Below are 12,873 nucleotides of genomic sequence, written 5' to 3' on the forward strand. Positions count from 1 at the left end.
GATAGAGGTGGTACTAGGGGGCAGGGGGGAGGGGTACTTGCCCCGGGAAGAGAAGTATTAGGGCTATAAAATTTCAAAGAGTAATTTAATGAGTTTAGTCATTTTATAGTTTTTGAATTTTATTTCTGTTAAAATAAAGCAGAGGGCGCAGTTGGCAGCAAATTTAGTCCGAAATTTTTATTTTTCCCATATCTTCATCACCATTCCTTGAAAATCAAAGTTAGTAGACTGAATGCTAATCAAGATTTTGCTCCAGGCGTAAGAAAGGCCTGAACTGCCACTGGGCCGCATTTTGGTAAATCTATCCTGTTTTGTTTCATGGCTAGGGGGTTGAACCTTTAAGGAAATGTTTTTTTGGAGCTAGACCTTCATGTTGGGTTGAGGGGAATGTCTTTATTTCTGTTCCTCTTGAAAGAGTACGATACATTTTTATTTCCTATTTTAAGTCTGTTGCTAGAGAGCAAGGGCGTATCTGGGATTTTTTTCTGGGGGGGGGGGTTGAGTCACAAAAGAAAACCTTACAAAATATATGAAAAGTCGTTTGTACTGCTTTTTTTTTACTGTTTTTATGAGTCAGGCAAAGATTTCGAGATGGGAGGTGCAACACCCGGTACCCCTCCTCCTAGATACGACCTTGTTTGATAGGCTCTTAGGCTGATATGATTGCCAACCCCGTCTCACACTCAGGTCACGTCGACAACATTTAAAAGTTTTGTAGTCGCGGACCGGTAAAAGTAAGAGAAAATGCTTAATGAACTCATTCAAATGTCAAATAGGTGTAAAAACCAGTTTATTCAGCATTTTATTTGCGAAAATGCTGATCTGTAAAGATCTCTGTGGTTTCTATCAATTGATGTTAGTTAAATGACAGCAAAAAAAGAAAGAAAATAACTTAAAATCGTCCTTGTCACAGCTCGAATCCGACATTTTGACACTTTTGAGATAACTGCCAGAAGCCATTCACTGAGCTGCTCTCAAAGGGAGTATCGGAATGTTCAATCACTTTTATTCTTCTGGTCTATTTTACCATGCTGATTCTCCATTTAAAGTAAAGTTAGCAGGTGGTTTTTGCTAACTATTTCGGAAGCATGAAAATGGTAGATACGAGGTTTAGAGGGGACAGCGACAAAATTTAACTTTTAGTTTTCCCGTTCTCCTCTGAAATTTGAAAACCCAAAAAAAGACCTTGATCTGTTTCTATGAAGTTGCTTCAACAAGAATAAGTCAAAATCGCGTAAGTTTATAGGATTCGTCTAAAAAACGAAGAGGAATTGGTATAATTACGAAAATCGGAAAGTAATTACTAATTATACCTTGGATAGAAATTAAAATAATCATTAATAAGTGGTACATGTCATGGAAAAATGATCGATTCGGTTTGACAATTGACGTAGGCTAATTGTTTATCGTCAGAATTGATATTATTTCTCAGTTTATATTTTAGAACGTCGCAGTATCTCTGATGGATAGCGATTCTTTTGGTTATTTTTCAACGCTCTTTGGACTTCGTGGTCTTGTTTCTAAAATAAAACCAACAATTATTGTCTGGCCAATCATATTGTATGGCGTTGCTGTTGAAATTGACACTCATTAAAGAAACGACAACTTCTCAATTCATAGCCGCGTTTTTTGGTTGTTTTTTTTTTCACTTTTTTTCAACTTAAGAATTTTTTGCGATAAATCCGTTAATAAGAAAAAAATAAAATATAGTTACATTGGGGTTGATTTCATGGACGTGAGCTTCTTTATGTTTTTTAATGAATCTGTTGAAATGAAGAGCCGAGTTCAGACCCGGTGCAAGAACGAGTCAAGTCCTGGCTTGGTACAAAAGCGAGCTAACTCCTGAGTCAGTGTAGAAATGAGCTAACTCGAAGCTGCAGTGAAATTAATGTTCAAACCACTTAGTTTGCATTAGCAAATGATTTATAGTAAATACATTTTAAATCATTTATTACAAAAAAATTAAATATTTATTTGTAAAATAATAGCTATAGAGATTGCGCTTAAAGTTCTAACTCAGTAAAGCCGTAATGCTCTTTATACACCCGGCAATGCCAAATCGTCTGAGGCCAACATCACTATACACGCTTCTCCTCTACACTGATTCAAAGCTTCATTCCTTACCCCACACCCCTCTCATGAAATGGAAATGTCCTTTAAATACTTCTTTATGGCCTCTTCCCATTTGGGGATTTTTTTTTCTTAGATCGGCCCCTAGTTTATGGCCGAAAAGCACAATGTTAGCAATCTTTCATTCTTTATCCGTTAAACGTGGCCTAACCATCTTAACCCTCCTTTCATTATAGCACTAGAACGTGGGATCGGATCCACTGGTGGTTCTGACCCCTTTTGCGCTGTAGACAAAATCTTGATTAGCACCTCCCCCCCTCTTGTCTTTCAAAAATTTTCAGGCCAAATTTAGAAATTTTCATTTATTAACACATTTATTTTCAGTTTATTAATTAATTAATGATTTATTTTTTTGTTATTTTTATTATTTATTTGATAATTTATCAATTCATTTCATCTATTAAATGTGCCATTTATTATTTCCGTTTATTATTCATTTATTATTAATCAAAATATAATTTAGTACAAAACTATTATAACTGTTGCGTTATTTATTTGAAATTTTTTGCCCCTAAAATTTTAGTGTGGGGAGGGGGGGCAAGTGACCACTGATAATTTATCAATTAATTTCATCTATTAAATGCGTCATTTATTGTTTTCATTTATTATTAATAAAAATAAAATTACAACTGTTACGTTATTTATTTGAAATTTTGTGCCCCTAAAATTCTAGTGTGGGGGCAAGTGCCACCTCTGTCCTCCCCCCGCTAAAACAGCCTCTGATTGAACCCCATTTCTCTTGCAGATTATTATCTTCTATGCGGTCGGTCAAATGGGCACCTAAAACTATTCGTAGACAATTCCTTTGGAAAATATTTAAAAAATCTGCTTCAAAAACTTCAAAGCGCCAACGTTTCGTAACCATGTTTGACTATTGTCATTACCTTCTGTATTCTAATTCTTGTTTCGCAGACTTATATTCCTATTCTTTCAACAACAAAAAATCCAGCGTAAAAAAAGTAAAACAACAGCATTGTAATTTGATCTTCAGTCGCCATAGTTCAATCACTAGCACATTAAACTTTGAATCAGAATGACAAGGGATCAAATCCTTAAGCGGGTATTATTTTTCCTATTATAATTTTGTTCCTTATATATGATTATTTTTCTGCTAATTCACAATTTTTATGAATTTTTGTGAATTGTGAAATGTTAAATACACTATTTTTGGAACAATTCTTTCAACAAAAAAAATCCAGCGTAAAAAAAGTCAATGATTATATCTTCTTTTTTTTTCATTTCAGAAACAACAGTGCTATGGATTTATCGGCTTTCGTGGACAGTGCAGCTTCAGTCAATCGGATCTATCTTCAGCATTTTTCTTTAAATGCAGACATTGAATCCCGTTTGGTTATCTATGACGAAGACTCTGGACTTGGCCCCGACCGTGAGAGTTCAGGAAGCATTGATGGGGATCCTGGTTCAGAGCTGACGTTCCAGCTGTCCCCGCCATCTGGCTCTGCCATTTGTCGTCGCCGCTCTGAACGCATTGAGTAGATGGCTACAGTATCCACTGAGCAGGATAATTTGAAATGAAAAAATGCGGCGGCATCATTATCATTTTTAAAATGTTGCTTTTGTAAACGATGTATGCTCTTTTTTTTATAGTGAGAAAGAAGTGATTTCTGTATCTCAATAATCAGTTTGATTCCTCCACTTATCAAACTATTTTTTCTGCCTTTGAAAATGCAGTAGAAAAAATACTGCTTTTCTTTATTAAAATTTTTATATTATTTTTGCCAACAATTTGTGATTGAAATGAACGCCTGAAATTTGGTTGATATAGCATTGTCAGTGGAAAAGTAATAAGTTTGGAGAGTGTTCAAATAGACATGAAATTGTGTTTCATTTCCCTTATTCTTACTGACTTAGCCTAGCTATTGTGTATTTCTCAGTTTAGTGTTTGAAATGCCTATATGCCTGTTTCAAGCAATAAGTTGTTTTATACATTTATTGCACTTTTTGATAAAACGAAGTTTTATCTTTCAAAAGTAATTCTGCCAACATTGTTTACTTGCATGATTTTGTACACTAAAGGGCCATAAAACCAACGTGTTCCAACTTAAATAAATATTTATAATTGCTTTAAATTTAGAAAATTATACTTAATTGCCAACATTTTTAAGAAATGTCACTATAATGTCCATGTATTTTTAGAATTCTAGTTCTTAGAATGGTTACAAGGAAAATGGTCGTACTGTGGAAAATCCCCGTCCCCTCATTAACGCTCTGAAGTGTTTTGACCATCTCAATGTTGAAAAAATCCTCTGATACTCCTTACGCTCCTCCTGTCTTGGGGGCCTTCGGGTAGTGGATCTAATCCATAGAAAATTGGAGATATTATTTGTTAGTATTTCGATAAAAGTACCAAAGAAGGCATTTTCAATGATAAAACAAAATAGGTATTTCGGAAATCCATGGGGGGGGGGCTCCTCCCTACCTTTGTGGACTAATGCTAAATGTAAAATTATCGTCGTACTGATCTGAATCAAGTCAAGAGGTAAATATTAATGCCTAATGGGGTGAATGCCAATTTTATAGCTCTTTTTTTTTATTAATTGAAAGCGTGGAATTGAAAACTAATGTAAGAAGCCAAATGGAGAGTAAAATACAAATAATGTCTTAGTTGGTTTGTTCTCATGAATATTTTCCCCAGTGAATAATTGGTTTAATAAAATCAAAAACCACATATATATATATATATATATATATATATATATATATATATATATATATATATATATATATATATATATATATATATATATATAATGTATATTTGAACCCATGGAATCAAAGCACACTTTTAAGGACAAAAGTATAAAGCAGTGACTTCTATCTTTCTCATGGATTCCTCGCGATGTTTATCGGGCATTCAGGCTTTTAGGTCATATACTATTTTGAGCTGAAAATTCAGAGAATTTTAAAAAATGAAACATTTCAAAAATAAAATAAGTCTAATAAGGAATTAAAATAACAAAGTAATTTAAAAATAAAATAAGTCATTAATATATATTTTCATTTTGTATAGTTTAATAACCTTGGAACGTTTAAACTGTTGTATATCACCTTATAAAATACACGCTAAGCCTTTATTACCAAGTACAAACTGAAATACAGAAAGAAATTGGTTCTGCATAGACGAAGAACTTGAGTGTGTGGCTATAACAGATAAGTACCTTAAACTGTTTATTAAATAAAGTTAAAAATAAATTATTGCTAAAAAAAACCTCAAGGAGAAATGCCTACAGCGTGTCAGAGAACACTATTCTGTTCTTTTCTGTTGACCTATTCTAAATAATAATAGATAATTAAAAAACATCATTAATCCTTAATAAATAACATTATAAATTATTTATAAATTGATTAATATAACAATAAATCTTTGTAAATTTCAACTGTTTACACTCTACTTCTGTAAGGCCCAACGTGTACACTATCATAAGTATTAGCGATGTAAATTTCTTCAAAACTATTTATTATTCTATTTTTTATCTTAAAGATTTGGCTATAGTGTGAACTTGTATTTATTATGTCACCTAACAACTTTTTAAATTTCGTCAAAGGATGCTTAATATATGCTACGAAAAAATAACCTATTTTTATATTTTTACATTTAATTAATTTAAGCTTTAATTTAAATTAGATTTATTTTAAATTTTAAAAATAACCCTTTGTGTCTTTAAGCTGTAATTGCTTTCGATCTCTCATTGAAAATTTCATATTTTTCTGCCGAGAAGAAGGCCAATAACCATGTTCCTATCCAGGACGTGCCAAAAAAGTATGGGCAACTTATAAAAGTGGAAGATGGGAAAAGTTTCGAACAAAATAAAACAGTTACGCTATCTAGCGTTTTGCGACACTTTGACATTTTTTTTTAAGCTTTGTAATTGCTTTTCTGTCAGGAACTGAAATCAGACACTTGTTTACTACCCTTATTTTACTAACTATACAAATTATTCTTAAATGCCAGGTATAGCCTAATGCTAGATTTTTTTTTTTTCAAATAAATAGTACCGCTACAATAAAATAAAACTGTAACGCTATCTAGTATTTGGCGACACTTGGCATTTTTTCAAGCTCTGTAATTGCTTTTCTGTCATGAACTGAAATCAGACACTTGTTTCCTACCCTTATTTTTACTAACTCTACAATTATTTTTAAATGCCAGGGAAAGCTAGTTTTTTGTCTAAACTAGCGCCAGTTCCCACTCTTACTGCGTTACTCGTGTTCTTTTGCGTAATCTTTTTATGTTTGAGTTGTTGGGTGACACAATGAGTGAAGTTGACAGTACTGAATCTGTTCCACGTAGAAATTATCCTCGTGTTGCTGCCTGTGGTGGTAAATTAAATGTGATATAAATGTTAATGCTTGAATGGGGTTTTCATCTGTAAACCCGCTGTTTTTTGTACTTTTTTTATTTATTGTTTTTGACTGAACGAAAATTTAAAGGAAAAGTGCTCAAAGTTTATGAACTTCATAATGCTTTTATGATTATAAATTTCATAATGGGAAGTGTATGAACTTAATGAAGATTATGAACTTCACAATATTTGACAATATCTTTAAAACGCTCAAAGCTTATAAGCTTCATAATATGTGCACTTCGTGCAAATTTAGTGATATTCCGTATGTTTGATTACTGAAAATTCAATACCTGGTATTTATTTTAATTAAGTACGTAGAAATGTAAATGTAAAGAAAAAAAATATAATGTATTATAAGGGGGAAATAATCTTCGAAAAAAAAAATCGTTGTATAGAATATGATTTATTATTAAGCTTGTTTAAGTGCATTTCTGTTATCAGTTTAATGTAAGCCATTTTGAAAAGCCAGATCGTGTTTACGTTCACTAAGGAAAGAATGGATGGCATCAGTGGCGTCGATGGGGGAGAGGGTTGGGGTGTATTTGCCCCTTCTACCTAGACTTTAAGAAATAGTAATTTTTTTTCTATTTTAGCTAAAAAAAAAAAAAAAATGCTTCTTTTCAGGTATTCTCCTTAAAACAATTGAAAAAAGAAAGATTTGTCCCCCCTCCACTTATTAATAAACTGGCACCACTGGACGTCATGGGGATATATATATATATATATATATATATATATATATATATATATATATATATATATATATATATATATATATATATATACCTTTTTTTTTTCATTTTCATGAAAATCTCCTTTTTAAGTATAAACTCATCCGTAACAGTTTCAGATATTATATATTACAATATCTGCAAACAACACGTTAAAGAACCTCCAAGTACCAAGAACATCGAAGTAAAGATATCCCCCCTCCCCTGGATCCATCTCAGGACTGCTTGTAACAAAAACTGAAAACTATACTTTCATGAACGGTTTGATGTCATATGTTTTAGCTATTCTTTCCACTTTTCTCTTTCTTAATAACTTTATTACCATTTTTTATTACCTTTTTGAACAACTTTCTATTACTAATAACTGCTATTACCAATATTACCTCTATTACAAATAATATTACCAATTCGAGTTCCCGATTTCTTCTAAATTTTTAAGATTTCATCTTCATTGCTCTTGGTACTTTAAGCTTTTTTTGAAACGTCATCAAGTATCCACCTAATGTACACCATTATGAAAGGTTAGGGTTAATTCCACCGACATTTTATTTTATTTTTGTGGGAAATTTATTCTTGTGTATGCAAGTAATGCCAGTGATCTTTTAAGTGTTTCTAAAAGTGATAATCCTCTCGCCGACCAAAAAAAAGAAATATTTGTATGTTTATTATATACATTTTTCGTTACGCTAAGTAAAAGTACAAAAAAAAAATATAAAGAAACAACAGAGGATTGTTCCGTGGTTGGGGAGAAGTTTATTGGCTATGTATGCCCTTTACACCCCTATAAAGCTACTTTGGACTAGTATGTACCATCTATTATCACTTGTGTGTTATTTATATGGTTTATGTTGCTAGTTTCGGAGTGAGATCGAAGATATGAATCTGTTGTAATGTATTGCAGAATAAACATCTGTCTGAAAAATTATTTTTGTTTTTTTAAACGCCTATTTTAGAATTTTTATTTTATTTTTTTTAGTTGATAAATTGGTCGCAGGATTTCAGGTTCAGTGGGTTCTCTGTTAAAACTCGTCCAACCTTCCTGTACTAAATTAATTTTTTCTCTTTTTCAATATTTGGATTGTTCTTCAAGAACAAGGCAGTATCCAGATGATGGGTGTTATCGGGTTTAAACCCCACCTCCCGGGATTTTTTTTCGATTTTGAAACGTAACGAAAATGCATGCAAACAAGTTTCTGATGAATTTTTAAAGTTCCCCCCCCCCCCGAAAAAAAAACCCGGATACACCTTTGACCAAGATACTTTCAGATTTTTCTAAAGGCATCTTATTCTCTTGCTTTAACTGCTCATAGGCTGTGAAGTATTTGAAAAGTCATTGACAACATTAGCCAAGAACGTTAAAGTAAGAAAATCGAAGGACAACAAAGAAGAAAAAATGAGGTAAATGAAAAAAAAGAAAAATGAGGCACAGAAAAAAAAGAGGAAAATTACGAATGATTTGGTCAAGAAAAAAAAATACTTTACAGGACAATATGCATTAAGAACAAAAACTGAAACTTGTCAAAGGACCTCTTCTATTTTAGTTTTCGCTTTTAATTTGGTCTTACGGACAGTCAATGTTGCCAGTTTTTCTGTCTTCCAGCCAGTGTTGGAAAAGTTTTCCATTTTCGCTCTAGTTTGCTTTCCTGTATGTCCTTTTAACGCCTAATGAGAGTACCCTTAGGTAAAATCGAAGTTTCCGCACCGGATATAGTATGGACAGGGCTGGATTTAAAGCTGTGACGCTTCTAGGCCCAAGCTTTTTTGCCGCTCCGTTTTTGCAAGATTTTGGGAGAAATCTCCGAAAATCTGGGGATAGTGGAATCACTGATTAGAACTCAACTGATGAGCCAAAAGTAATGCAAGAGAGGTGATACCAAACCCTCAGCTGCCATTCTTGAGAGACATCTGACAGTTTATAAGGGGCCATGGAATTCCTGTGATTAAAATCACTTATCTGTGAATAGGAAGCACGGCGGCGAAGTGCACCTGGCGCTTTGACGATAAAAAAAAAACAAGTCCAGTTTTTCCTAAGAAAAAAAAAATCACTCGGTGATAATCTATTGCGCCCCTAGGCCAGGACCTAGTAGGCCTATTGGCAAATCTTGGGCATGGCCATGCCATGGTATGGAAATTACCTAAAAAAAAAAAATCAATTTTATTGTCAAACGCCTTACACAGTCATGCTGATTAGTGGCAGTTCTTTTCATAACGAAAGATGAGGCACTAAACATATAAAAATCACAGCCATAGCCATCATTTATCGAATTTACATGTTGACTCAAAATAGATAAATTTTGGAAAGTTTATTAAAAGCGTCGGGATTGGCAACGAGAATGTATGTTTTGGCGAACGACACAAAATGAAATATTATCTCTGGCACTCCAGAGATAGGGCTATATAGTAGCCCAGAGCCTGGGTAGTCGTATATTTTTAGACTCTTGCATTCTTGGGAGACATTTGACGGTTTACAAGTTGCCGCGAAATTCTTATGTTGTTTAAAATCACCCAGCGATAATTTTCTGCACCCCTGGACCTAGTGGGCCTATTGGCAAATCAAGGGCATGGCCATATGGTATGGCAATTACCTCAAAAAACTCAAATGGTATTAATGTCAAATACCTTACATGGTAATGTCGATCAGTGACAGTTATTGGCAAAATGTATTATTTATCTTTTTTTTGGACCAGGGTACTTCGTATCGTAGGAGTTATTGTAGAAACTTCAAAAAGGGCTCATTCGATTGAAAATTGAAAGGGATAATGCCCTTTTTAATAGTCGAAAGTGATTGGAGGGCAACTAAACCCCCTCCCACGCCCACTGTTTCCCCAAACACATCTAATCAAAATTTTGAGAGCCATTTTGTTCAAACGTAGTTGAAAAAATCCGGAAATTATGTATTTGAGAATGCCCCCCCCCCTACAGACCTCAGGGCAAGGGTTGTTAGTTATGTATTGGGGGTATTTAACCTTTTAGAAAGGGTGATCGTAAAAAACTTCGGAGGGGGCTCTTTGGATTGCTAATCAGAAGTTATAGCGCCCTTTTTAAGATTCTTAGTAATTAGAGGGTGGATACCCCCCCCCCTCTCACACACCTCGTATTTCCCAAAATACATGTGATGAAAGTTTTGAAATGGCTATTTGTTGCCGTAGAAACTTCGAAAAGAGCTCATTTGATTGGAAATTGAAAGAGCTAGTGCCCTTTTTAATAGTCGAAAGTGATTGGATGGTACATAACCCCCCTCCCATGCCCACCATTCGGTAGTTATATAATTTGTGCCCTTTTTGAGATTCATAGTGATGAGAGGGTGGGTACCTCTCTCCACATATCATATTGTCCCGAAATGCTTGTAATAGAAATTTTGAGACGGCCATTTGTTGGCAAGTGTTGAAAGTTATGCCCTGGGGGCATATAAGGTTTTAGAAAGGGTGATCATATATACTTCGGAGGGGGCTCACTGGATTGTTACTCAGAAGCTATAGTCCCCCTTTTAAGATTCAGGGTGATCGGAGGGTGGATAGCCCCCCTCACACACCTCGTATCTTCCCGAAATGCACCTGATAGATATTTTGAGATGGCCATTTGTTGGCTTAGAAACTTTGAAAAGGCTCATTCGATTGAAATTGAGAGGGCTAGTGCCCTTTTAATAGTCAAAAATGATTGGAGGGCAACTAAACCCCCTCCCAGGCCAACCATTTTCACAAACAAATCCAATCAAAATTTTGAGATAGCCATTTTGTTCAACGTAAAAGAAAGGTCCGGAAATTATGTCTTTGAGGATGACACCCCCCCCCCCTCAGATCCCTAAGGGAAAGGGCATTTAGTTATGCCCTGGGGGTATATAAGGTGTATATTGAAGGGTGATCGTATAAACTCAGGAGGGGGCTCATTGAATGTGTTATCAGAAGTTCTAGTGCCCTTTTTAAGATTTAGAGGGTGGATACCCCCCCCCCTCTCACACACACCTCGTATTTTCCCAAAATGCATATGATGGAAGTTTTGAAATGGCTATTTGTTTGCCGTAGAAACATCGAAAAGAGCTCATTTGATTGGAAACTGAAAAGGTTAGTGCCCGTTTTAATAGTCGAAAGTGATTGGATGGCACCTAATCTCCCTCCTCCCACCTCGTATCTTCCCGAAATGCACCTGATAGATGGCCATTTGTTGGCTTAGAAACTTTGAAAAGGCTCATTCGATTGAAATTGAGAGGGCTAGTGCCCGTTTTAATAGTCGGAAGTGATTGGATGGCACCTAATCTCCCTCCTAGACCCACAATTTCCCCAAACACATCCAATCGAAATTTTGAGATAGCCATTTTATTCAACTTAGTTGAAAGGTCCCGAAATTATGTATTAGAAGGTGACATCCTCCCCCTACAGCCCTCAGGGCAAGGGTTGTAAGTTACGCCCTGGGGGCACACAAGTCGACTGCGACCTCGCCTCATTCGTTTGCATCGGCGGCACTTGGCTCAAGCGTTTATTCGGTCACTCTAGAACCCGTGGAACATGACAAAAGTAGCGATAAATGTCTGGGACGAAATGATCTAGAAAAGCTTACCAAAAGTTTTACCGGGCTATTGACGAAGACAGCAAAAATGTTGCTGCGAAAAAGACAGTACCAGCGAGGAATGGCAAAATTATACTTGAACTGGGTTCAGAGTTAGATGCAGAAGAGGCAATTTCTGCATTTAACAAGAAAGTAGCGGTGACAAAGTATAAAGCTGTGCAAGTGAAGAAAAAGATGCCGAAAATAATCTAATAAAAAAAGATGCCGAATATATGACGTCACAGAGTGTGAAGATGTCGATTCGTTCCGCAGAGAGTTCTTGCGAAGCAATGATAATGTTGAAGACATAATTGATCATGGTGAGCTACTGAAAGTTGTGACAGTGCTGAGGAAAGATAGAAATAGCGCTAACGTCGTACTTGAAGTTAGCCACAAAACTCCTGTTAAACGGTCGTTTGAAACTTGGCTTCTTGATGAAGCACTGTGATGACTGTGTGTTCCTCATAAAGTGTTCAAAATGCTGCCTTTATGAGCACCGAGCAACTGAGTGCAGAGGCATGCAGTGCTGCTCTTTTTGTATGGGTAACCATTCATTTGATGATTGCCCAAAATCGTTTTCTGATCGCCCATCGCGTAGTGCCTGTCACCATAGCAAGACTAATGGAAGCCCGCCTGCGTCTTACGAAATTAAAAAGTGCCCAACTGCACAAAAGATTATAGCAAGACAGAATGCTGTATGACGACGGTCAGTAATGTTGCAATCAGACAGTGTAAATGATGTGAATAAATCATTGTCTTTCATCCAGATTAACTTGCAGCATTCTTTCCATGCAATGGTGCAGTTACAACAAACTCTTGCAGAAAGAAAGCCAGATATTGCTCTGCTGCAGGAACCCTATGTTAATAAGTTTGGAAAGCTTTCGTGCACTCCAAGAGAATATGGTTGTTTTTCAAAAATTGATTACTATAAGAGGTTTTTAGTGCAGCTGTTTTAGTTAAAAAATGTTTTCGTGCAGATATTAATTCTGATGATTCGTCTAATGAATGTGTAACTGTGTCTATTTATTTGCCAAGCCCTGATGTCACTGCTATAGGTTCTAATCTATTTCAGTTTGCTAAGGAATGGGTGGTTCTTTCGGATT

The 12,873-nt window shown here is 35.2% G+C and overlaps 1 protein-coding gene across 2 annotated transcripts in view; it reads left to right on the top strand.

Moving 5' to 3' along the window:
* The window catches only part of LOC136040976 (MAP kinase-interacting serine/threonine-protein kinase 1-like), a 73,861-nt gene extending 65,711 nt beyond the window's left edge, over window positions 1–8,150 (top strand). For both annotated transcript variants that reach the window (XM_065725450.1, XM_065725451.1), the window contains one exon: window positions 3,375–8,150. In XM_065725450.1, coding sequence (XP_065581522.1) covers window positions 3,375–3,627 — 253 coding nt within the window. In that variant the 3' untranslated portion in view covers window positions 3,628–8,150. The remainder of the gene's footprint in view (window positions 1–3,374) is intronic.
* The last annotated feature ends 4,723 nt before the right edge of the window (window positions 8,151–12,873 follow it).

The sequence above is a fragment of the Artemia franciscana genome, chromosome 21 (assembly GCF_032884065.1).
Source record: "Artemia franciscana chromosome 21, ASM3288406v1, whole genome shotgun sequence".
NCBI classification, from domain to species: Eukaryota; Metazoa; Arthropoda; class Branchiopoda; order Anostraca; family Artemiidae; genus Artemia; species Artemia franciscana.